Below are 27,014 nucleotides of genomic sequence, written 5' to 3'. Positions count from 1 at the left end.
AAAAAGCCCAGTAATATTTTGCCCGACTCGGGAATCGAACCCGAGACCTCTTGTCCGGCAGTCGTACTTGTGACCACTCGACCAACGAGGCAGACAATAAACCTTAATCCGTTTAAAAACAACGATTTGTAATTGGCAATTAAACACATATCGGCCTTTTCACTGCAAAAACAAACTAGACTATGAACACGTATGCTTAAACCTATACCTACGTAAATATGCCATCCTCACGTAACAGTCACGTCGGCAGGTACCATTTGCCATTCATTTCCTAAATGGATGTACCATGTGATTGATTCTGCAGTACATTTGTTACCTGCGCGCAATGGGTGCGGTGTCTAAATTAATCACTCAATTCAGCGAAGTGCTCGCTCCAGATTCAATGAGGTCATAGGCATGTGTTTGGTTACGGCTGATGTCTTTTTTGATGTGACCTTTCAGGTTTAGGTCGTAAGTGCGACTGTCCGACAAGTTCTTCCTGTGTCGGGCACAGTATTACTGGGTTTTTTTCGGTTTCGAAAATTTCTTAGTAGAAGCACAGAGTCTGGAATTGTGCCCAGTATAAGGCTCAGCCCCTATAACATGGGGTTTGTAACGCAAAAGGTGAAATTTGGGTGTACCTACATTGCATAGCGGCATTACGTGCTGTGCCGTACGCTGGCGAATTTCGTTACTCATTATGTAATATTCCAAATCATTGTCCAGAGTAAATATAGAGCAAAAAAAGCGGCATGATCGTCTCATATAGAACGACTCGGAAGAAAATCGGCAACATTATTACCAGTATAGCGGGATCCCGCGTCATTTTCCAATCGTGCTTAACGCTTTACGATTTGCTTAACGATTACGGGTGCAAGATTCGCAGAGTTTGTGAGACTGAACAAAAACTTACAATCCGGGGTGGATTGTAAGTTTTTGTTCACAAACTCTCTCTCTCTTTTGACTCATAAGCGAGTCATAGTCTCTATGTATCTTTATGTATCATAATTTATTTACATTGACCCAATGTAAATGAATTAAAAGTTTAATAAAACAACTAGAGAAACACACTTTTTACGCAAAAAAAACGCACGTAAAAATAAAAAGTAAATTATACATCGTTCAAGATGTATTTCGGGACAGAAGTGCAAACTATGCATAATTGTGGTCTAAACCAAAGTTTTTCAAATTATGGGTGTCGATCCATTAGCAGGTAGCAAGCGAATTTTTCTGTATTTTTTTATACGTTCTGTATTTTATTTTTCTCCTGAGTTTTCCTCCTTTGGTCCTGAGTTAAGGAACTTAAATTAGATAGGTCGTAATCCAGACAACTTTGAGAACCACTGGTCTAAACAATAATACCTATTTGAATACAATTTCGGATATTGCTTAGAATGCCGTGTTCCGAGTATCATAACAAAGAAAACAAATTAATTCCTTATCTCAACAAGTACCTATTTCCCATTGTTTCGTTGGTAAGCGCCTCTGCATAGATAAGAATTTCGGGTACGTGATATGTTTCACGCGGTGTAATAGATATGTATTTACAAAACTTCATTTTCTGTGGGCTTACTCTTTGCAACGAAGTGTATATTTTCTATTATAAGTTTTCATTCTTATATCTTGCTATTTAATTTTCGTCCTACGTATAAAAGCACCCATTCTCGACCGATCGAGTTGATATTTAGGTACTTAGGTAATATATACATTTAAGTATTCTGTAATTATCTACACTATAATTATGTAAAATGTAAACCAAATAACATTAATTTAGTTCAATTGTTCACGTCTAATAATTTATCATTACTATTATTATTTCAATAAGTGAACCGGGTAGTACTTCCTTCCTTAAAAAGAGGGCGCTGCTTTCTTTATCACCGAGTTCCATAAAGGGGCGGGGCGTAACCCCCTCCACTCGCACCCCGCCTCCCGTCTACGGGTAGACCCTTATCGGCGTACAGGCACAGCGCAGCGATCGGTATTCACTCTTCAGCTTAACAGCTCAGTGTGCAGACGTGCAGTGCAGTGTTCTTTTAATTCTCCGAGTTTAATAATTCATTCATCTTTAAAAATGAGCGCTTTTTACGAAAGTGTCGTGACGATCGCCAGCTCCTTCTGCAACAACGTGTTTACGTCTCCGACAAACTCACGATACATTGGGGTCGGAGCACTCCACTGTGTCGTGATATGGGATATGTTGGAGCAGGTCGAGGTAATCATGACGTCCATATAGAGTTTTCTCATTGTCAAGTGTTTGAAACAAAATTTTCAATTCTAAATTTGATTTTTATTTACTTCCTCAGGTTGCAGTACTCCCCGGCAAAACAGACATGGCTTTCGTAACACGGATAGCAGCCAACCCTAACGGTCGCGAGCTGGCGGTTGGCTACGAAAATGGGGTCATAGCCATATACGACCTCCACAAAAAGAAAGCGGTCTGCGAATTTGCTGCACACCATTCTGCAGTAACTTGCATGCAGTACGATGGCGAAGGCGACTTCCTGGTGTCTGGTTCGAAGGTTAGTATTTAACTCATTTAGAAACTTTTAAACTAATTTTCTGTTTCACGCTTAATCAAATCATTATCGTCACGCTCACTTCATTTACGAGTCACTGCAATGTGTGTGTGGCTTCGACTCTTTTGTACCCGTTGTGTCACAAATAAATCTAATGTGTCTGTAAATTTCAGGACACCCAGATCGTCGTCTTGGACGTTGTCGCGAAGTCCGTCAAGGCTCGCCTCACCGGCCACCGAGCAGCTATCACCAATGTGCTCTTTACGGACAACTGTGTGATCAGCACATCGAAAGACGCATTGGTGAAGTTTTGGGACGTCGAGACAAACCAGTGTCTCAAGACTTTGGGCGGTGATCCAAACGATCAGGTATGTACTCATTGCTTCCAAATTTATCAATTGAATTACGCTTTAAGCAATTTTTCGTGAGCGAACTTTAACAAATTTTATTATTGTTTTAGATATCGTCTGCAGTATTGTGCAGAGACAATAGGTATCTGGTGACGGGCAACCAGTACAAGGAGCTCAAGGTCTACGAACTGAAGTGGACAGCTGATGCCGCCAATGCTGATGAGGTGGGTGCAAGGATGCCAATAATTCACCAACATCGTGCTCTAATCAATTGTTTGACTGAGTCTCATGTGTGTTTCTCTGTTTGTTGTTGCAGGTGTTACAGTGCCACCTCGTCTGCAGCGAAACGCTGGTAGCGCGAGGCCGCCTGGTCGGCCTCTCTACCTACGGCGATGTGTTGGCGTGCTACACAGATCGTGGCCTGTTGAGCCTGTACTCGTTGCGCACGAGGACGGAGGATTCCTGCCCGAGCGAGTCGAAGGAGGTTAAGGCGCAGCGGAAGAAATTAGCGTATGTATTATATGTTTCGACTCGACCGATTTTTATTCGCTTCTAATAATTATATGTGTCTCTTAATACAACATTATATTTCTTTAACAGGAAATTAATAAAACGCGGGAAAGTAGCGGCGGACTATTCGGCAGAAGTGTCGACAGAGCGGCAGTCGTCATCGACGGCATCGATACACCATCTGGCCTCGTTAAAAATGGACGCCAAGGTGGTGTCTACCTCTCTCCGTCAGTTCGCTGACGGGAGAGAACTACGCGCCGCCGTCACACTGGCCGACAACAGCGTCCAATTGGTCGGCTTTGAATTCAGCGAAGATTACAAGCGTGAGTTGTATATTTTGATTTTTATAACGTCACATTCTACATATTATGTTACTAAGCCCATAATTGCAATGTGTGTTCCCATTTTTATTGATACACGTTTTTTCTTGTCTTTGCAGTTGTAGCTCGAACGCTAAGCCGGATCGCGTAGCACCGCCGTCGCTGTCGCCGCCGCCACCGCCCGCCGCCCCGCCGCCTTCGACTCGTCTGTGATATTTTATATGTACTCATCACTAGTTTAAGAATAAACGAAAACACCACATTCGCTGCATTTTCACTTGTATTTGAGTTTCTACTACTCGTACCTACCCATTAGCTACCAGAAGATTAGGCATCTACCTACGTTACTTTGACTTTGACAATTGGTTCATCAGGGTATTTGGCAATATACTCATTAGGTCTGTAGAAATAATCTGAATTAATTGAATTAAAACGTCTTTACGGAAGAACCAACAGTTACAGTATCTAGGTAGATTAAATACATATCTAGGTATGTAGAAACACAATAATGCCCTCGCTACAACATTATGTATCTAATACCCACTGCTGCAAGTTCCACAATTTACGCATTGAAAAACTAAGTATTAAACATTATTATTGTAACTCAGTAGGCTATCGATACGATACGACTCAAAGAAATAAAGTGTAATGGTCTGTTACTGATACTTCAGTGTTGCGATCAAGACAAGTACTTTCATTCAAAGATTTTTTATGAAACTAAAATTGAGAGATGAGCAAACGTTAGTATTTCGTTCATCAAATAGGCAATAGAATTTCATTTCTACTCTTCACTTTTTATTTAATCTGCATCTGTCATTCAGAAACGAAAGTAAGCAATCGTTGGGCAGTATTCACTTATTACGGTATTGCTAATAATTATACCTATTTGATTTGTTTACTAATAAGTTTGAAAACATCATAACATACATTCGGAACCTTGACAAATTGCTACCTGAAACGCATCGTGTCGTATCGACTCTTGTTTAAAACAATTTCGGATATTGCTTAGAATGCCGTGTTCCGAGTATCATAACAAAGAAAACAAATTAATTCCTTATCTCGACAAGTACCTATTTCCCATTGTTTCGTTGGTAAGCGCCTCTGCATAGATAAGAATTTCGGGTACGTGATATGTTGCACGCGGTATAACAGATAACTATTTACAAAACTTAATTTTCTGTGCGCTTACTCATTTTTATATCTTGCTAAATACATTTTCGTCTTCGAGAGAAGGCATTGGATGAGGCATCCCACGGCTATCAGAGCCTTGATCCTGGAAGTACGATCAAGACCCCTACCAGCATCTTACTGAGATGCATCCTTCCCCCAAGTGGAGTTGAAGGCAACTCCCTCTTGCGAATCTCCACTCAAACGAGCCGATTAAGGCAAGATTAAGGCAGGGGAGGCCTCTGCGGTGAGTCACAGGTACTAACTGGAGTTGCAAAATAGGGCCTCTCCTGGGAGTCAAGTCCGTGGGGTCGCCACTGCCCAAAAGCTCCCCATAAGCTGCCTTGCGGATCGCATCGTGTCGTATCTACTCTTGTTTAAAACAATTTCGGATATTTCTTAGAATGCCGTGTTCCGAGTATCATAACAAAGAAAACAAATTAATTCCTTATCTCAACAAGTACCTATTTCCCATTGTTTCGTTGGTAAGCGCCTCTGCATAGATAAGAATTTCGGGTACGTGGTATGTTTCACGCGGTGTAATAGATATGTATTTACAAAACTTAATTTTCTGTGGGCTTACTCTTTGCAACGATGTGTGTATATTCTATTACAAGTTTTCATTTATATATCTTGCTAAATTAATTTTCGTCCTAGGTACCCATCACCCATCCTCGACCGCTCGAGTTGATATTTAGGTACCTACTTAATGTAATACATTTAGGTATTCTGTAATTACTTACACTATATGTAAAATGTAAACCAAATAAACCTAATTTAGTTAAATTTTTCACCTCTAATAATTTATCATTACTATTATTATTTCAATAAGTGAACCGGGTAGTACTTCCTTCCTTAAAAAGATGGCGCTGCTTTCTTTGTCATCGAGTTCCATAAAGGGGCGGGGCGTAACCCCCTCCACTCGCACCCCGCCTCCCGTCTACGGGTAGACCCTTATCGGCGTACAGGCACAGCGCAGCGATCGGTATTCACTCTTCAGCTTAACAGCTCAGTGTGCAGACGTGCAGTGCAGTGTTCTTTTAATTCTCCGAGTTTAATAATTCATTCATCTTTAAAAATGAGCGCTTTTTACGAAAGTGTCGTGACGATCGCCAGCTCCTTCTGCAACAACGTGTTTACGTCTCCGACAAACTCACGATACATTGGGGTCGGAGCACTCCACTGTGTCGTGATATGGGATATGTTGGAGCAGGTCGAGGTAATCATGACGTCCATATAGAGTTTTCTCACTGTCAAGTGTTTGAAACAAAATTTTCAATTCTAAATTTGATTTTTATTTACTTCCTCAGGTTGCAGTACTCCCCGGCAAAACAGACATGGCTTTCGTAACACGGATAGCAGCCAACCCTAACGGTCGCGAGCTGGCGGTTGGCTACGAAAATGGAGTCATAGCCATATACGACCTCCACAAAAAGAAAGCGGTCTGCGAATTTGCTGCACACCATTCTGCAGTAACTTGCATGCAGTACGATGGCGAAGGCGACTTCCTGGTGTCTGGTTCGAAGGTTAGTATTTAACTCATTTAGAAACTTTTAAACTAATTTCTCGCTTAATCAAGTCATTATCGTCACGCTCACTTCATTTACGAGTCACTGCAATGTGTGTGTGGCTTCGACTCTTTTGTACCCGTTGTGTCACAAATAAATCTAATTTACGAGTCACTGCACTGTAGATATGTGTGGCTTCGACTCTTTTATACCCGTTGTGTCACAAATAAATCTAATGTGTCTGTAAATTTCAGGACACCCAGGTCGTCGTCTTGGACGTTGTCGCGAAGACCGTCAAGGCTCGCCTCACCGGCCACCGAGCAGCTATCACCAATGTGCTCTTTACGGACAACTGTGTGATCAGCACATCGAAAGACGCATTGGTGAAGTTTTGGGACGTCGAGACAAACCAGTGTCTCAAGACTTTGGGCGGTGATCCAAACGACCAGGTATGTACTCATTGGTTCCAAATTGTATCAATTGAATTACGTTTAAAGCAATTTTTCATGAGCTAACTTTAACAAATTTTATTATTGTTTTAGATATCGTCTGCAGTATTGTGCAGAGACAATAGGTATCTGGTGACGGGCAACCAGTACAAGGAGCTCAAGGTCTACGAACTGAAGTGGACAGCTGATGCCGCCAATGCTGATGAGGTGAGCAAGGATGCCAACAATTCACCAACATTGTGCTCTAATCAATTGTTTGACTGAGTCTCATGTGTGTTTCTCTGTTTGTTGTTGCAGGTGTTACAGTGCCACCTCGTCTGCAGCGAAACGCTGGTAGCGCGAGGCCGCCTGGTCGGCCTCTCTACCTACGGCGATGTGTTGGCGTGCTACACAGATCGTGGCCTGTTGAGCCTGTACTCGTTGCGCACGCGGACGGAGGATTCCTGCCCGAGCGAGTCGAAGGAGGTTAAGGCGCAGCGGAAGAAATTAGCGTATGTATTATATGTTTCGACTCGACCGATTTTTATTCGCTTCTAATAATTATATGTGTCTCTTAATACAACATTATATTTCTTTAACAGGAAATTAATAAAACGCGGGAAAGTAGCGGCGGACTATTCGGCAGAAGTGCCGACAGAGCGGCAGTCGTCATCGACGGCATCGATACACCATCTGGCCTCGTTAAAAATGGACGCCAAGGTGGTGTCTACCTCTCTCCGTCAGTTCGCTGACGGGAGAGAACTACGCGCCGCCGTCACACTGGCCGACAACAGCGTCCAATTGGTCGGCTTTGAATTCAGCGAAGATTACAAGCGTGAGTTGTATATTTTGATTTTTATAACGTCACATTCTACATATTATGTTACTAAGCCCATAATTGCAATGTGTGTTCCCATTTTTATTGATACACGTTTTTTCTTGTCTTTGCAGTTGTAGCTCGAACGCTAAGCCGGATCGCGTAGCACCGCCGTCGCTGTCGCCGCCGCCACCGCCCGCCGCCCCGCCGCCTTCGACTCGTCTGTGATATTTTATATGTACTCATCACTAGTTTAAGAATAAACGAAAACACCACATTCGCTGCATTTTCACTTGTATTTGTGTTTATACTACTCGCACTTACCCATTATCTACTAGAAGATTAGGCACCTACCTACGTTACTTTGACTTTGACAATTGGTTCATCAGGGTATTTGGCAATATACTCATTAGGTCTGTAGAAATAATCTGAATTAATTGAATTAAAACGTCTTTACGGAAGAACCAACAGTTACAGTATCTAGGTAGATTAAATACATATCTAGGTATGTAGAAACACAATAATGCCCTTGCTACAACATTATGTATCTAATACCCACTGCTGCAAGTTCCACAATTTACGCATTGAAAAACTAAGTATTAAACATTATTATTGTAACTCAGTAGGCTATCGATACGATACGACTCAAAGAAATAAAGTGTAATGGTCTGTTACTGATACTTCAGTGTTACGATCAAGACAAGTACTTTCATTCAAAGATTTTTTATGAAACTAAAATTGAGAGACGAGCAAACGTTAGTATTTCGTTTCTACTCTTCACTTTTTATTTAATCTGCATCTATCATTCAGAAACGAAAGTAAGCAATCGTTGGGCAGTATTCACCTATTAGGGTATTACTAATAATAATACCTATTTGATTTGTTTACTAATAAGTTTGAAAACATCATAACATACATTCGGAACCTTGACAAATTGCTACCTGAAACGCATCGTGTCGTATCGACTCTTGTTTAAAACAATTTCGGATATTGCTTAGAATGCCGTGTTCCGAGTATCATAACAAAGAAAACAAATTAATTCCTTATCACCACAAGTACCCATTTCCCATTGTTTCGTTGGTAAGCGCCTCTGCATAGATAAGAATTTCGGGTACGTGATATGTTGCACGCGGTATAACAGATAAGTATTTACAAAACTTAATTTTCTGTGCGCTTACTCATTTTTATATCTTGCTAAATACATTTTCGTCTTCGAGAGAAGGCATTGGATGAGGCATCCCACGGCTATCAGAGCCTTGATCCTGGAAGTACGATCAAGACCCCTACCAGCATCTTACTGAGATGCATCCTTCCCCCAAGTGGAGTTGAAGGCAACTCCCCTTGCGAATCTCCACTCAAACGAGCCGATTAAGGCAAGATTAAGGCAGGTGAGGCCTCTGCGGTGAGTCACAGGTACTAACTGGAGTTGCAAAATAGGGCCTCTCCTGGGAGTCAAGTCCGTGGGGTCGCCACTGCCCAAAAGCTCCCCACAAGCTCCCATAAGCTGCCTTGCGGATCGCATCGTGTCCTATCTACTCTTGTTTAAAACAATTTCGGATATTTCTTAGAATGCCGTGTTCCGAGTATCATAACAAAGAAAACAAATTAATTCCTTATCTCAACAAGTACCTATTTCCCATTGTTTCGTTGGTAAGCGCCTCTGCATAGATAAGAATTTCGGGTACGTGGTATGTTTCACGCGGTGTAATAGATATGTATTTACGAAACTTAATTTTCTGTGGGCTTCCCTTTGCAACGATGTTATTTATTACAAGTTTTTATTTTTATATCTTGCCAAATTAATTTTCGTCCTATATAAAAGCACCCATCCTCGACCGCTCGAGTTGATATTTAGGTACTTAGGTACCTACTTATACATTTAAGTATTCTGTAATTATCTACACTATATGTAAAATGTAAACCAAATAACATTAATTTAGTTCAATTGTTCACGTCTAATAATTTATCATTACTATTATTATTTCAATAAGTGAACCGGGTAGTACTTCCTTCCTTAAAAAGAGGGCGCTACTTTCTTTGTCACCGAGTTTCATAAAGGGGCGGGGCGTAACCCCCTCCACTCGCACCCCGCCTCCCGTCTACGGGTAGACCCTTATCGGCGTACAGGCACAGCGCAGCGATCGGTATTCACTCTTCAGCTTAACAGCTCAGTGTGCAGACGTGCAGTGCAGTGTTCTTTTAATTCTCCGAGTTTAATAATTCATTCATCTTTAAAAATGAGCGCTTTTTACGAAAGTGTCGTTACGATCGCCAGCTCCTTCTGCAACAACGTCTTTACGTCTCCGACAAACTCACGATACATTGGGGTCGGAGCACTCCACTGTGTCGTGATATGGGATATGTTGGAGCAGGTCGAGGTAATCATGACGTCCTTATAGAGTTTTCTCATTGTCAAGTGTTTGAAACAAAATTTTCAATTCTAAATTTGATTTTTATTTACTTCCTCAGGTTGCAGTACTCCCCGGCAAAACAGACATGGCTTTCGTAACACGGATAGCAGCCAACCCTAACGGTCGCGAGCTGGCGGTTGGCTACGAAAATGGGGTCATAGCCATATACGACCTCCACAAAAAGAAAGCGGTCTGCGAATTTGCTGCCCACCATTCTGCAGTAACTTGCATGCAGTACGATGGCGAAGGCGACTTCCTGGTGTCTGGTTCGAAGGTTAGTATTTAACTCATTTAGAAACTTTTAAACTAATTTTCTTAATCAAGTTTCACGCTCACTTCAATCAAATCATTATCGTCGACTCTACGCTCACTTCATTTACGAGTCACTGCAATGTGTGTGTGGCTTCGACTCTTTTGTACCCGTTGTGTCACAAATAAATCTAATGTGTCTGTAAATTTCAGGACACCCAGGTCGTCGTCTTGGACGTTGTCGCGAAGACCGTCAAGGCTCGCCTCACCGGCCACCGAGCAGCTATCACCAATGTGCTCTTTACGGACAACTGTGTGATCAGCACATCGAAAGACGCATTGGTGAAGTTTTGGGACGTCGAGACAAACCAGTGTCTCAAGACTTTGGGCGGTGATCCAAACGATCAGGTATGTACTCATTGCTTCCAAATTGTATCAATTGAATTACGCTTTAAGCAATTTTTCGTGAGCGAACTTTAACAAATTTTATTATTGTTTTAGATATCGTCTGCAGTATTGTGCAGAGACAATCGGTATCTGGTGACGGGCAACCAGTACAAGGAGCTCAAGGTCTACGAACTGAAGTGGACAGCTGATGCCGCCAATGCTGATGAGGTGGGTGCAAGGATGCCAATAATTCACCAACATTGTGCTCTAATCAATTGTTTGACTGAGTCTCATGTGTGTTTCTCTGTTTGTTGTTGCAGGTGTTACAGTGCCACCTCGTCTGCAGCGAAACGCTGGTAGCGCGAGGCCGCCTGGTCGGCCTCTCTACCTACGGCGATGTGTTGGCGTGCTACACAGATCGTGGCCTGTTGAGCCTGTACTCGTTGCGCACGCGGACGGAGGATTCCTGCCCGAGCGAGTCGAAGGAGGTTAAGGCGCAGCGGAAGAAATTAGCGTATGTATTATATGTTTCGACTCGACCGATTTTTATTCGCTTCTAATAATTATATGTGTCTCTTAATACAACATTATATTTCTTTAACAGGAAATTAATAAAACGCGGGAAAGTAGCGGCGGACTATTCGGCAGAAGTGCCGACAGAGCGGCAGTCGTCATCGACGGCATCGATACACCATCTGGCCTCGTTAAAAATGGACGCCAAGGTGGTGTCTACCTCTCTCCGTCAGTTCGCTGACGGGAGAGAACTACGCGCCGCCGTCACACTGGCCGACAACAGCGTCCAATTGGTCGGCTTTGAATTCAGCGAAGATTACAAGCGTGAGTTGTATATTTTGATTTTTATAACGTCACATTCTACATATTTTGTTACTAAGCCCATAATTGCAATGTGTGTTCCCATTTTTATTGATACACGTTTTTTCTTGTCTTTGCAGTTGTAGCTCGAACGCTAAGCCGGATCGCGTAGCACCGCCGTCGCTGTCGCCGCCGCCACCGCCCGCCGCCCCGCCGCCTTCGACTCGTCTGTGATATTTTATATGTACTCATCACTAGTTTAAGAATAAACGAAAACACCACATTCGCTGCATTTTCACTTGTATTTGAGTTTCTACTACTCGTACCTACCCACTAGCTACCAGAAGATTAGGCATCTACCTACGTTACTTTGACTTTGACAATTGGTTCATCAGGGTATTTGGCAATATACTCATTAGGTCTGTAGAAATAATCTGAATTAATTGAATTAAAACGTCTTTACGGAAGAACCAACAGTTACAGTATCTAGGTAGATTAAATACATATCTAGGTATGTAGGAACACAATAATGCCCTTGCTACAACATTATGTATCTAATACCCACTGCTGCAAGTTCCACAATTTACGCATTGAAAAACTAAGTATTAAACATTATTATTGTAACTCAGTAGGCTATCGATACGATACGACTCAAAGAAATAAAGTGTAATGGTCTGTTACTGATACTTCAGTGTTACGATCAAGACAAGTATTTTCATTCAAAGATTTTTTATGAAACTAAAATTGAGAGACGAGCAAACGTTAGTATTTCGTTCATCAAATAGGCAATAGAATTTCATTTCTACTCTTCACTTTTTATTTAATCTGCATCTATCATTCAGAAACGAAAGTAAGCAATCGTTGGGCAGTATTCACCTATTAGGGTATTACTAATAATAACCTATTTGATTTGTTTACTAATAAGTTTGAAAACATAATAACATACATTCGGAACCTTGACAAATTGCTACCTGAAACGCATCGTATCGCATCTACTCTTGTTTAAAACAATTTCGGATATTGCTTAGAATGCCGTGTTCCGAGTATCATAACAAAGAAAACAAATTAATTCCTTATCACCACAAGTACCCATTTCCCATTGTTTCGTTGGTAAGCGCCTCTGCATAGATAAGAATTTCGGGTACGTGATATGTTGCACGCGGTATAACAGATAAGTATTTACAAAACTTAATTTTCTGTGCGCTTACTCATTTTTATATCTTGCTAAATACATTTTCGTCTTCGAGAGAAGGCATTGGATGAGGCATCCCACGGCTATCAGAGCCTTGATCCTGGAAGTACGATCAAGACCCCTACCAGCATCTTACTGAGATGCATCCTTCCCCCGAGTGGAGTTGAAGGCAACTCCCCTCTTGCGAATCTCCACTCAAACGAGCCGATTAAGGCAAGATTAAGGCAGGGGAGGCCTCTGCGGTGAGTCACAGGTACTAACTGGAGTTGCAAAATAGGGCCTCTCCTGGGAGTCAAGTCCGTGGGGTCGCCACTGCCCAAAAGCTCGCCACAAGCTGCCTTCCGAACCGCATCGTGTCGTATCTACTCTTGTTTAAAACAATTTCGGATGTTTCTTAGAATGCCGTGTTCCGAGTATCATAACAATGAAAACAAATTAATTCCTTATCTCAACAAGTACCTATTTCCCATTGTTTCGTTGGTAAGCGCCTCTGCATAGATAAGAATTTCGGGTACGTGGTATGTTTCACGCGGTGTAATAGATATGTATTTACAAAACTATGAACCGGGTAGTACTTCCTTCCTTAAAAAGAGGGCGCTACTTTCTTTGTCACCGAGTTTCATAAAGGGGCGGGGCGTAACCCCCTCCACTCGCACCCCGCCTCCCGTCTACGGGTAGACCCTTATCGGCGTACAGGCACAGCGCAGCGATCGGTATTCACTCTTCAGCTTAACAGCTCAGTGTGCAGACGTGCAGTGCAGTGTTCTCTTAATTCTCCGAGTTTAATCATTCATTCATCTGTAAAAATGAGCGCTCTTTACGAAAGTGTCGTGACGATCGCCAGCTCCTTCTGCAACAACGTGTTTACGTCTCCGACAAACTCACGATACATTGGGGTCGGAGCACTCCACTGTGTCGTGATATGGGATATGTTGGAGCAGGTCGAGGTAATCATGACGTCCATATAGAGTTTTCTCATTGTCAAGTGTTTGAAACAAAATTTTCAATTCTAAATTTGATTTTTATTTACTTCCTCAGGTTGCAGTACTCCCCGGCAAAACAGACATGGCTTTCGTAACACGGATAGCAGCCAACCCTAACGGTCGCGAGCTGGCGGTTGGCTACGAAAATGGGGTCATAGCCATATACGACCTCCACAAAAGAAAGCGGTCTGCGAATTTGCTGCACACCATTCTGCAGTAACTTGCATGCAGTACGATGGCGAAGGCGACTTCCTGGTGTCTGGTTCGAAGGTTAGTATTTAACTCATTTAGAAACTTTTAAACTATTTTTCTGTTTCACGCTCAATCAAATCATTATCGTCACGCTCACTTCATTTACGATTCACTGCAATGTGTGTGTGGCTTCGACTTTTTTGTACCCGTTGTGTCACAAATAAATCTAATGTGTCTGTAAATTTCAGGACACCCAGATCGTCGTCTTGGACGTTGTCGCGAAGTCCGTCAAGGCTCGCCTCACCGGCCACCGAGCAGCTATCACCAATGTGCTCTTTACGGACAACTGTGTGATCAGCACATCGAAAGACGCATTGGTGAAGTTTTGGGACGTCGAGACAAACCAGTGTCTCAAGACTTTGGGCGGTGATCCAAACGATCAGGTATGTACTCATTGCTTCCAAATTGTATCAATTGAATTACGCTTTAAGCAATTTTTCGTGAGCGAACATTAACAAATTTTATTATTGTTTTAGATATCGTCTGCAGTATTGTGCAGAGACAATAGGTATCTGGTGACGGGCAACCAGTACAAGGAGCTCAAGGTCTACGAACTGAAGTGGACAGCTGATGCCGCCAATGCTGATGAGGTGGGTGCAAGGATGCCAATAATTCACCAACATCGTGCTCTAATCAATTGTTTGACTGAGTCTCATGTGTGTTTCTCTGTTTGTTGTTGCAGGTGTTACAGTGCCACCTCGTCTGCAGCGAAACGCTGGTAGCGCGTGGCCGCCTGGTCGGCCTCTCTACCTACGGCGATGTGTTGGCGTGCTACACAGATCGTGGCCTGTTGAGCCTGTACTCGTTGCGCACGAGGACGGAGGATTCCTGCCCGAGCGAGTCGAAGGAGGTTAAGGCGCAGCGGAAGAAATTAGCGTATGTATTATATGTTTCGACTCGACCGATTTTTATTCGCTTCTAATAATTATATGTGTCTCTTAATACAACATTGTATTTCTTTAACAGGAAATTAATAAAACGCGGGAAAGTAGCGGCGGACTATTCAGCAGAAGTGTCGACAGAGCGGCAGTCGTCATCGACGGCATCGATACACCATCTGGCCTCGTTAAAAATGGACGCCAAGGTGGTGTCTACCTCTCTCCGTCAGTTCGCTGACGGGAGAGAACTACGCGCCGCCGTCACACTGGCCGACAACAGCGTCCAATTGGTCGGCTTTGAATTCAGCGAAGATTACAAGCGTGAGTTGTATATTTTGATTTTTATAACGTCACATCTATACATATAATAAAATCGTAGAAAAGTGCTGTCTGTACATTGAAAATAAAAATAAAAAAAATAGCAGGGGTTATTGTTATATCGATGTCGAACCCAAAAATGTAATTAACTTTTTTTGTCTGTTTGTCTGTTTGTCTGTTTGTCTGTTTGTCTGTTTGTCTGTTCGTCTGTGCGCGCTAATCTCAGAAACGGCTGATCCGAGTTGGATGCGGTTTTCACGAATATATTGTGGGATGCTTAAATTTACATTTAGTGTTTGTTTCATGTCAATCGGTTCATAAATAAAAAAGTTATGTCAAATTAAAGAATCACGTCGAACATTCTATGCTTATACCATTAATCTCCGCAACTATTTGACGGATTTGGTTGAAATTTGGTACAGATATAGTTTAGAACCTTAGAAAGGACATATATATATATTTATTTCAAAAATCAAAAAATAAAAATAAGAAATAAATTATTTATAAATAATTCTATGTCGATCGTTACACGACTTCGGTTCATGTTATTGTTTTAATTCATCGAAAAAAAGTAAATAAATAGTAAAAAGGTATGAAAAAAATAATATCAATATAATAAAACATTTAGTACAAAGAAAATGCTCTAACGGAGTATAGATAATTCTATGTCGATCGTTACACGACTTCGGTTCATGTTATTGTTTTAATTCATCGAAAAAAAGTAAATAAATAGTAAAAAGGTATGAAAAAAAAAATATCAATATAATTAAACTTTTAGTACAAAGAAAATGCCCGAACGGAGTATAAATAAATAATCCAAGTTGTCTTTATCCTCGATAGATGGCGTTGGGATCGAAATAGATCGCGCTATGGTTTCGTTACATTCATTTGGTTGGGTATCGGCCGAGCGCTTCGGTACTATCGTAGAAAAAGTGTATTATCAGTCGTATGATTATTTGTCTGTAGTGGTCCTGCTGTTTCGTATATTCTAAATTGGTTTCGTTGTATTTGTCAATTAACACGTTCGCGGACACTCGACCGGATTTTGCAATGCTACTTTGACACTTAATTTTTGTATGGAATGCTATAGGCGCACCGTCACTGATAAAAATAATTAATTACATACATAAAGTCACAACTGCTATAGCCTTCGCCTGCTTTAGCCGTTTCATCCCCGGTAAATAGATTATAACTGTATACATTGGACGCACCGGCTATAGCATTGGACTGCTAAAGCAGGGGTGTCACTGATGAACAGTTTGTACTACATAGACAGGACGCACCGGCTATAGCATTGGACTGCTATAACAGAGGTGTCGGGGACGAGAAGTTTGTACTACATAGACAGGACACACCGGCTATAGCATTCGCCTGCTATAGCAGCGATGTCAATGGTTAATAGTTTTTAGTACATAGATAGGACGCGCCGGTTATAGCATTCGACTGCTATAGCAGGGCTGTCACTGGTGTATAGATATTACTATACAAATAGGACACAACGGTTGTAGCCTTCGGCTGCTATAACCGCTGTGTCACTGCGGAAACGTATTTATACTAAATTAAAAGGACGCAGCGGCTACGGCCTTCACCTGCTGTAGCTGATGTGTTACTGGTGAATACTTATATTGGTTTGGTTGGGTCTGGGAAAGTCACAACGAAAAGACAATATTACACTAATTAAATTATTTATTTTTATGGTAAGGAAGCATACATAGCGCCAACAACAAAGTGTTGAAGGTGTGTGTTTAAACATAACAAAAAATCTTAAATTTTTTCTTAATTATTTTAATTAAATCACAGTATATAGACATCTTGTTTAAAACAAGTTGTATACCTACCTATTTCAACACATTTTATTATTTTACTTTTGTGATAGCTCGTTCTTGAGACAAAATAATATAACAAAAAATAAATGAACATACTTCTAACCAGAACATAACATTTCTCCTTATTTTAATTATTATATCTAGAATAAAAACTAGATCAGACTTAAGTTAATCACAGTACTGTCGGTAATCAAATAGTATCATCAATAAAAAAAATAACTTTATGTCAGACTTAAATCTAATCAGACTAAATTAACTTTATACTCTGCATTGCCAAGAATTATAATTAAATTTTTAGTCACAGCACAATAGCATTAATAAAATATAAATATAATAAAAATCGTTACCTAAATATTATAATCTATACTATAATAAATCAGTCAATATTTTCTGCTTGGCAATGCCATTGCTCAAAACATCCAGGACATAAAGGTGGTTTACTGGTGCATCCTTTGCACCGAAAACTTGTTTCCTTTTTAATTTTATTTTTTGCACATAGGCGGCATTTTAAAAAAGCTTTGTTACGTTTGCAGTTTTCTGTTTTTGGTATCGGTTCAGGCCAGTGTGTGTTTAACAGTTGCGAAGACGCGCCTTCTTGGGAACTGCCCTGATTACTATTTGGTAGAGTCATTCCTGAATTATTTGAAGTTCTCGGGTTTGTTGGCTTTCTAGAAGAAATAATGTTGGAGCAAGTCAAGTTGTCAAATCCTAATAAATATCTAATGATATGTTCTCTGAAGCCCAACATAGTTTCTTTTTCGTTGCAATGTTTACGGAATATATAATAGGCATTCCAAAATATGGAAATGTCAAAAATATGGAAAAATACTTTTTTGTACCACCTCACTGTCTTTTTCGGGGTTGAATAGTAGGCCAACATCTGATCTGAAAGGTCTATCCCAGACATATATTTATTGTACATTTCGACCTCCTTTGGCTTGGTTATTTGCTTGCCAAATCTGTTCCGTGTTGTGACCATGCGTGGGTGGTGTTGTGTTGTGATCATGGTCACAATTCGTTTGTCTTTCCAAGCTGAAACGTACACCTTTCCTTTCCTGGTCCATACATGCTCACCTTTCTTAAGTACTTTGCGAATAACATTTTTTGGATTGTCTTTTCTATCTTTCCTTAAAGTGCCTGTAGTATGCGTCATGCAACTTAAAAGTTTGTCGGATAAGGCCACGCTATTATAATAATTGTCCATATAAAGCTCGTGACCCAGGTATAAATAAGGCTGCATCAGATTCAAAACAAGCTTTTCAGTCTTTGATTTTGAACTAGTTTCAGTGTCTATGTCAATACTAGTTTCAGTTTTACCCTGGTAAATTTTAAAATTTAAAATGTAGCCATCACTAGATGTTAGTATGTAAAATTTTACTCCATATTTTGCTTTCTTTGATTTAATATACTGTCTGAAAGACAATCGACCGCGAAATAATAACATAGATTCATCTAGAGAAAGCTGTTTATGTGGCTTGTATAAACTCTGAAAAATAGTAATCATGTGATTAGCGAAGTCTAAGACCTTGTTTATGCCTTTAGCATTCCCTTCGTAAACACACAAGCATCTCAACAACTGTTCAAATCGTCTTCCTGACATACAGTGATTGAATATGGGATGGTAATATAATGGATCACTGAATGTGAATAGTTTTCGAATATTTGGTGTTTCGACATGAGACTGTAAAATACATAAGCCCAGAAATCGCTTCATTTCTCCAATGGAAGTAGGATTAAAAGTTCTTTTTCGGCTGTGTCTTGTGTGTGGTCTATTCATATTGCATAATGCAGCCCCGTACTTGTTAGTGCGTTCAACAAGTTGCTCTATTGTAGACAGAGGGAAAAAACGATTAAATATTTCAATTGGCGACGTATTCGCATCAACATAGAACTGAGGTCCAACAGAGCCGTCGTTAAATTCAAACTCTGGTATAGGAGCAGTGGATGTTTGCCATTCTTCGTCTGTGATACGTGGTGACCTAGGACGATGATGAGATACACTAGGTACGTTTAAAAAAGAAGATGTACTAGGCTGCTGATAATCTAGAGGTGTCATAGGTTGCTGCTGATTGTCAACCACTTGCGATCTTGGAACTTGTTCTGTAGCATCGGTATTTGGATAAGATACTGAACCTTCACTGTCCAGCCAGTCAATCTCTTGTATGAGCGTTTGTGATTCCATTGATCTGGGTGGTGTGGTATCGGAATTAAACGAACACATGTTAATAATGTCTAGTGACTGGATTGCCTTATCTACATTTTCCATATTGACTGGGGGCGATACAGCCATTGAATCTGCTGACTCAACTGAAGCAGGAACACGAACATGAATTCCCAGTTCTTTTAACGTTATTGGGGAATCGACTAAAGGCACTTGTTGTTGTTGAACATGGACGCTCTCACCTTCTAAGGTATGTGGAGTATCTATAGAAAACACCTTATTGTGTTTCGACTTAGGTATTAAATTTAGCTTACCATTATCCTCTTCCGAGTCAGATATGTGAGTTGTGGACGATAAGCTGTCTTCATTGGGTATGTAAGTCGTGTCTGAACCATCACAATCCTTATAGGGATCCTGTTCCGACTCACTTGACAATGATTCGCTATCGCTTGAAGTTTCGGGTTTTTCTGAATCAGCAGACAACTCATCTGTGTCCACATCATTGAATAATTTCATAATTCGTTCATTTTCTTTTTCGCATGGGTCATTTTTTCGTTTATTTCCATTTAGTCCTTGTCTCGACATCTGAAAAGTATAATTTAACACTCAAATATGGTACCTAAACATAATTATATGAATGAAAAAGCAGTGTATCAGTAGTAAATCACCTTTAATAGCAATTAAACCCAGGTTTAATAGCTATCCCACAACCATCACACAAAACATTGTCGTTAAATAAGCTTGATCAACCTTATTTTAGTAGGTCAAAACTATGCACAAATACCTACACCAGAATGTAGAAATTCGTAGAAATATTGTATCATAATGTTTGTTTATATTGTCATTATCATAATATCATTAAATTCCATTGAAATATTTGTCTTATTTAGTCAGAAAAATCAAATAAACTCACCGTTGCGGCACAACAAAAATCACGTGCGAAAAACGTCACAACACTCCCGCTCCGCGGGGCACTCGCCGGCCAACACTGAACTGACTGAACCAATCGCCATACAATTCTCGCTGCTATGACCGACGCGTCAGTGTGCGTGCGCACACAAATAGCGACAAGTAGCGACACGTTTGACGGCGTAAAAAGTGATGTTATATGACACCTAGCGATTTGAAACTTTTAGTTTGGGGGCACTTAATATCGAAATATAGGATAACAGTATAGAAAATCGTCTGCTAAAGCCGTTATGCCACTTGAGCGCGCAAAAAAAATACGGCTATAGCCGGCGCGTCACCCTGAGTAAACTACTGATTACTGCTATAACCGTCGCGTCCGCGAACGTGTTAATAAGTTTATTTGTTGGGTTTTCCTGGTTTTTTGGTTAAACTATTTAACGTAGGTTTAGTTTGATATCGATTATTAGTAGTTACTATAGTTAGTTTTTTTAATAAAATTGTAAGTCTAATTTATAAATTAATTAGATTAGATTTAAGTCGTTTCTTTTAAATTATTTAGTTTAAGCTTGGTTATTATAGCATAGAGGATAGGTTGTAATATAGTTTCTTTTTTAATTGTTATAAATTCGTAATTCGTAGCTTTCTTTAGTTTTAAGTTAGTTTAAGTCCGTTTTTAAACTATTTTTTCAATGCCCTAAGTGAGTATACATCTATTAAATTCAAACGCAGAGCTCATTATGTTGATTTTTGAAGAGTTCCCTGGAATATCTTCCACATCTAATTTTGAAGAGATCCCGCGAGATCGGGAACTATGTGGTTAAAACCAAAAATTTGCCGGAAGTCACTATTCCACGCGAACGAAGTCGCGGGCAAAAGCTAGTTCTACATATTTTGTTACTAAGCCCATAATTGCAATGTGTGTTCCCATTTTTACTGATACACGTTTTTTCTTGTCTTTGCAGTTGTAGCTCGAACGCTAAGCCGGATCGCGTAGCACCGCCGTCGCTGTCGCCGCCGCCACCGCCCGCCGCCCCGCCGCCTTCGACTCGTCTGTGATATTTTATATGTACTCATCACTAGTTTAAGAATAAACGAAAACACCACATTCGCTGCATTTTCACTTGTATTTGAGTTTCTACTACTCGTACCTACCCACTAGCTACCAGAAGATTAGGCATCTACCTTCGTTACTTTGACTTTGACAGTTGGTTCATCAGGGTATTTGGCAATATACTCATTAGGTCTGTAGAAATAATCTGAATTAATTGAATTAAAACGTCTTTACGGAAGAACCAACAGTTACAGTATCTAGGTAGATTAAATACATATCTAGGTATGTAGGAACACAATAATGCCCTTGCTACAACATTATGTATCTAATACCCACTGCTGCAAGTTCCACAATTTACGCATTGAAAAACTAAGTATTAAACATTATTATTGTAACTCAGTAGGCTTTTTTTTTTTTTTAGGGTGGAAAATCATCCAATGACTTCTCCCGCCTTGGGCGAGGCGAGAGGGAGTGTCAGACTCTTACTGACTAAAAACCACCCCGTTCCTATTCCTGCCCGTCGAGCCGGAGCCCCGGTAAACCCGCTAGGTAGTCCGCAGCTCCGGATTAGGCATCAGCCCTACTGGGCCCCATCTGTGGTGGTCTGATGGCTCTTTGAGGCGCGCGCAGAACGCGACGCGCCGCACGCACGGGTCTGGTTCTGGTCGGGCGGCGAGCTACCCTTGCTCACCGTCCGCAGACCCAACTCAGTAGGCTATCGATACGATACGACTCAAAGAAATAAAGTGTAATGGTCTGTTACTGATACTTCAGTGTTGCGGTCAAGACAAGTATTTTCATTCAAAGATTTTTTATGAAACTAAAATTGAGAGATGAGCAAACGTTAGTATTTCGTTCATCAAATAGGCAATAGAATTTCATTTCTACTCTTCACTTTTTATTTAATCTGCATCTGTCATTCACTCCACGGTTTTTGACTGCACGGTTGGTGCGGTGGTTGGGCAACTGGCTGCCGCGCAACGGGTAGCGGGTTCGATTCCCGCACGGAGCAACTCTTTGTGTGATCCACAAATTGTTGTTTCGGGTCTGGGTGTCATATGTATGTGAACTTGTATGTTTGTAAACGCACCCACGACACAGGAGAAAATCCTAGTGTGGGGCAACGTTTTTTAAAAAAATAAATAAATAAAAATAAAAATAATTCAGAAACGAAAGTAAGCAATCGTTGGGCGGTATTCACCTATTAGGGTATTACTAATAATAACCTATTTGATTTGTTTACTAATAAGTTTGAAAACATAATAACATACATTCGGAACCTTGACAAATTGCTACCTGAAACGCATCGTATCGCATCTACTCTTGTTTAAAACAATTTCGGATATTGCTTAGAATGCCGTGTTCCGAGTATCATAACAAAGAAAACAAATTAATTCCTTATCTCGACAAGTACCTATTTCCCATTGTTTCGTTGGTAAGCGCCTCTGCATAGATAAGGAATTTCGGGTACGTGATATGTTGCACGCGGTATAACAGATAAGTATTTACAAAACTTAATTTTCTGTGCGCTTACTCATTTTTATATCTTGCTAAATACATTTGCGTCTTCGAGAGAAGGCATTGGATGAGGCATCCCACGGCTATCAGAGCAATCCTGGAAGTACGATCAAGACCCCTACCAGCATCTTACTGAGATGCATCCTTCCCCCGAGTGGAGTTGAAGGCAACTCCCCTCTTACGAATCTCCACTCAAACTAGCCGATTAAGGCAAGATTAAGGCAGGGGAGGCCTCTGCGGTGAGTCACAGGTACTAACTGGAGTTGCAAAATAGGGCCTCTCCTGGGAGTCAAGTCCGTGGGGTCGCCACTGCCCAAAAGCTCGCCACAAGCTGCCTTCCGAACCGCATCGTGTCGTATCTACTCTTGTTTAAAACAATTTCGGATGTTTCTTAGAATGCCGAGTTCCGAGTATCATAACAATGAAAACAAATTAATTCCTTATCTCAACAAGTACCTATTTCCCATTGTTTCCCTTCGACTCGTCTGTGATATTTTATATGTACTCATCACTAGTTTAAGAATAAACGAAAACACCACATTCGCTGCATTTTCACTTGTATTTGAGTTTCTACTACTCGTACCTACCCACTAGCTACCAGAAGATTAGGCATCTACCTACGTTACTTTGACTTTGACAGTTGGTTCATCAGGGTATTTGGCAATATACTCATTAGGTCTGTAGAAATAATCTGAATTAATTGAATTAAAACGTCTTTACGGAAGAACCAACAGTTACAGTATCTAGGTAGATTAAATACATATCTAGGTATGTAGGAACACAATAATGCCCTTGCTACAACATTATGTATCTAATACCCACTGCTGCAAGTTCCACAATTTACGCATTGAAAAACTAAGTATTAAACATTATTATTGTAACTCAGTAGGCTATCGATACGATACGACTCAAAGAAATAAAGTGTAATGGTCTGTTACTGATACTTCAGTGTTGCGATCAAGACAAGTATTTTCATTCAAAGATTTTTTATGAAACTAAAATTGAGAGATGAGCAAACGTTAGTATTTCGTTCATCAAATAGGCAATAGAATTTCATTTCTACTCTTCACTTTTTATTTAATCTGCATCTGTCATTCAGAAACGAAAGTAAGCAATCGTTGGGCGGTATTCACCTATTAGGGTATTTCTAATAATAACCTATTTGATTTGTTTACTAATAAGTTTGAAAACATAATAACATACATTCGGTACCTTGACAAATTACTACCTGAAACGCATCGTATCGCATCTACTCTTGTTTAAAACAATTTCGGATATTGCTTAGAATGCCGTGTTCCGAGTATCATAACAAAGAAAACAAATTAATTCCTTATCTCAACAAGTACCTATTTCCCATTGTTTCGTTGGTAAGCGCCTCTGCATAGATAAGAATTTCGGGTACGTGATATGTTGCACGCGGTGTAATAGATATGTATTTACAAAACTTCATTGTTTGTGCGCTTACTCATTTTTATATCTTGCTAAATACATTTTCGTCTTCGAGAGAAGGCATTGGATGAGGCATCCCACGGCTATCAGAGCCTTGATCCTGGAAGTACGATCAAGACCCCTACCAGCATCTTACTGAGATGTATCCTTCCCCCGAGTGGAGTTGAAGGCAACTCCCTCTTGCGAATCTCCACTCAAACGAGCCGATTAAGGCAAGATTAAGGCAGGGAGGCCTCTGCGGTGAGTCACAGGTACTAACTGGAGTTGCAAAATAGGGCCTCTCCTGGGAGTCAAGTCCGTGGGGTCGCCACTGCCCAAAAGCTCGCCACAAGCTGCCTTCCGAACCGCATCGTGTCGTATCTACTCTTGTTTAAAACAATTTCGGATGTTTCTTAGAATGCCGTGTTCCGAGTATCATAACAATGAAAACAAATTAATTCCTTATCTCAACAAGTACCTATTTCCCATTGTTTCGTTGGTAAGCGCCTCTGCATAGATAAGAATTTCGGGTACGTGCTATGTTTCACGCGGTGTAATAGATATGTATTTACAAAACTTAATTTTCTGTGGGCTTACTCTTTGCAACGATGTGTATATTTTCTATTACAAGTTTTTATTTTTATTATGTCTTGCTAAATTAACTTTCGTCCTTCATATAAAAGCACCCATTCTCGACCGATCGAGTTGATATTTAGGTACTTAGGTAATACATTTAAGTATTCTGTTATTGCCTACACTATATGTAAAATGTAAACCAAATAACCCTAATTTAGTTCAATTGTTCACGTCTAATAATAAAATTTATCATGACTATTATTATTTCAATAAGTGAACCGGGTAGTACTTCCTTCCTTAAAAAGAGGGCGCTACTTTCTTTGTCACCGAGTTTCATAAAGGGGCGGGGCGTAACCCCCTCCACTCGCACCCCGCCTCCCGTCTACGGGTAGACCCTTATCGGCGTACAGGCACAGCGCAGCGATCGGTATTCACTCTTCAGCTTAACAGCTCAGTGTGCAGACGTGCAGTGCAGTGTTCTCTTAATTCTCCGAGTTTAATCATTCATTCATCTGTAAAAATGAGCGCTTTTTACGAAAGTGTCGTGACGATCGCCAGCTCCTTCTGCAACAACGTGTTTACGTCTCCGACAAACTCACGATACATTGGGGTCGGAGCACTCCACTGTGTCGTGATATGGGATATGTTGGAGCAGGTCGAGGTAATCATGACGTCCATATAGAGTTTTCTCATTGTCAAGTGTTTGAAACAAAATTTTCAATTCTAAATTTGATTTTTATTTACTTCCTCAGGTTGCAGTACTCCCCGGCAAAACAGACATGGCTTTCGTAACACGGATAGCAGCCAACCCTAACGGTCGCGAGCTGGCGGTTGGCTACGAAAATGGGGTCATAGCCATATACGACCTCCACAAAAAGAAAGCGGTCTGCGAATTTGCTGCACACCATTCTGCAGTAACTTGCATGCAGTACGATGGCGAAGGCGACTTCCTGGTGTCTGGTTCGAAGGTTAGTATTTAACTCATTTAGAAACTTTTAAACTAATTTTCTGTTTCACGCTTAATCAAATCATTATCGTCACGCTCACTTCATTTACGAGTCACTGCAATGTGTGTGTGGCTTCGACTCTTTTGTACCCGTTGTGTCACAAATAAATCTAATGTGTCTGTAAATTTCAGGACACCCAGATCGTCGTCTTGGACGTTGTCGCGAAGTCCGTCAAGGCTCGCCTCACCGGCCACCGAGCAGCTATCACCAATGTGCTCTTTACGGACAACTGTGTGATCAGCACATCGAAAGACGCATTGGTGAAGTTTTGGGACGTCGAGACAAACCAGTGTCTCAAGACTTTGGGCGGTGATCCAAACGATCAGGTATGTACTCATTGCTTCCAAATTGTATCAATTGAATTACGCTTTAAGCAATTCGTGAGCGAACTTTAACAAATTTTAATATTGTTTTAGATATCGTCTGCAGTATTGTGCAGAGACAATAGGTATCTGGTGACGGGCAACCAGTACAAGGAGCTCAAGGTCTACGAACTGAAGTGGACAGCTGATGCCGCCAATGCTGATGAGGTGGGTGCAAGGATGCCAATAATTCACCAACATTGTGCTCTAATCAATTGTTTGACTGAGTCTCATGTGTATTCCTCTGTTTGTTGTTGCAGGTGTTACAGTGCCACCTCGTCTGCAGCGAAACGCTGGTAGCGCGTGGCCGCCTGGTCGGCCTCTCTACCTACGGCGATGTGTTGGCGTGCTACACAGATCGTGGCCTGTTGAGCCTGTACTCGTTGCGCACGAGGACGGAGGATTCCTGCCCGAGCGAGTCGAAGGAGGTTAAGGCGCAGCGGAAGAAATTAGCGTATGTATTATATGTTTCGACTCGACCGATTTTTATTCGCTTCTAATAATTATATGTGTCTCTTAATACAACATTGTATTTCTTTAACAGGAAATTAATAAAACGCGGGAAAGTAGCGGCGGACTATTCGGCAGAAGTGTCGACAGAGCGGCAGTCGTCATCGACGGCATCGATACACCATCTGGCCTCGTTAAAAATGGACGCCAAGGTGGTGTCTACCTCTCTCCGTCAGTTCGCTGACGGGAGAGAACTACGCGCCGCCGTCACACTGGCCGACAACAGCGTCCAATTGGTCGGCTTTGAATTCAGCGAAGATTACAAGCGTGAGTTGTATATTTTGATTTTTATAACGTCACATTCTACATATTTTGTTACTAAGCCCATAATTGCAATGTGTGTTCCCATTTTTACTGATACACGTTTTTTCTTGTCTTTGCAGTTGTAGCTCGAACGCTAAGCCGGATCGCGTAGCACCGCCGTCGCTGTCGCCGCCGCCACCGCCCGCCGCCTTCGACTCGTCTGTGATATTTTATATGTACTCATCACTAGTTTAAGAATAAACGAAAACACCACATTCGCTGCATTTTCACTTGTATTTAAGTTTCTACTACTAGTGCCTACCCATTAGCGACCAGAAGATTAGG

At 41.0% G+C, this 27,014-nt stretch overlaps 2 protein-coding genes across 17 annotated transcripts; one reads left to right on the top strand and one right to left on the bottom strand.

Moving 5' to 3' along the window:
• Window positions 1-1,912: 1,912 nt before the first annotated feature.
• LOC118266405 (WD repeat-containing protein 3-like) lies at window positions 1,913-26,879 on the top strand. 16 transcript variants are annotated; one of them, XM_050694931.1, is made up of 8 exons: window positions 1,968-1,994; window positions 9,783-9,973; window positions 10,065-10,280; window positions 10,469-10,663; window positions 10,757-10,870; window positions 10,963-11,156; window positions 11,247-11,479; window positions 11,596-11,738. In XM_050694931.1, exons 2-8 carry the CDS (start codon window positions 9,833-9,835, stop codon window positions 11,625-11,627), a joined length of 1,125 nt encoding a protein of 374 aa, XP_050550888.1. In that variant the 5' UTR covers window positions 1,968-1,994; window positions 9,783-9,832; the 3' UTR covers window positions 11,628-11,738. The 16 variants fall into 16 exon arrangements, with proteins under 16 accessions (XP_050550891.1, XP_050550890.1, XP_035435519.2 ...); XM_050694932.1 differs by lacking the exons at window positions 9,783-9,973; window positions 10,065-10,280 and adding exons at window positions 5,871-6,061; window positions 6,153-6,368; XM_050694930.1 differs by lacking the exon at window positions 1,968-1,994 and adding an exon at window positions 5,838-5,864.
• LOC118264577 (piggyBac transposable element-derived protein 4) lies at window positions 16,747-20,367 on the bottom strand. Its single transcript, XM_035577133.2, has 2 exons — window positions 19,979-20,367; window positions 16,747-19,650 (listed from the first exon to the last, which is right to left on the bottom strand). The coding sequence occupies exon 2, from the start codon at window positions 19,648-19,650 to the stop codon at window positions 17,281-17,283; it is 2,370 nt and encodes a 789-aa protein (XP_035433026.2). The 5' UTR covers window positions 19,979-20,367; the 3' UTR covers window positions 16,747-17,280.
• Window positions 26,880-27,014: the final 135 nt, after the last annotated feature.

The sequence above is a fragment of the Spodoptera frugiperda genome, chromosome 7, assembly GCF_023101765.2.
Source record: "Spodoptera frugiperda isolate SF20-4 chromosome 7, AGI-APGP_CSIRO_Sfru_2.0, whole genome shotgun sequence".
NCBI lineage: Eukaryota > Metazoa > Arthropoda > Insecta > Lepidoptera > Noctuidae > Spodoptera > Spodoptera frugiperda.
The sequence above is the reverse complement of the archived record's forward strand: the minus strand, read 5'-3'. Positions and strand labels throughout refer to the sequence as shown.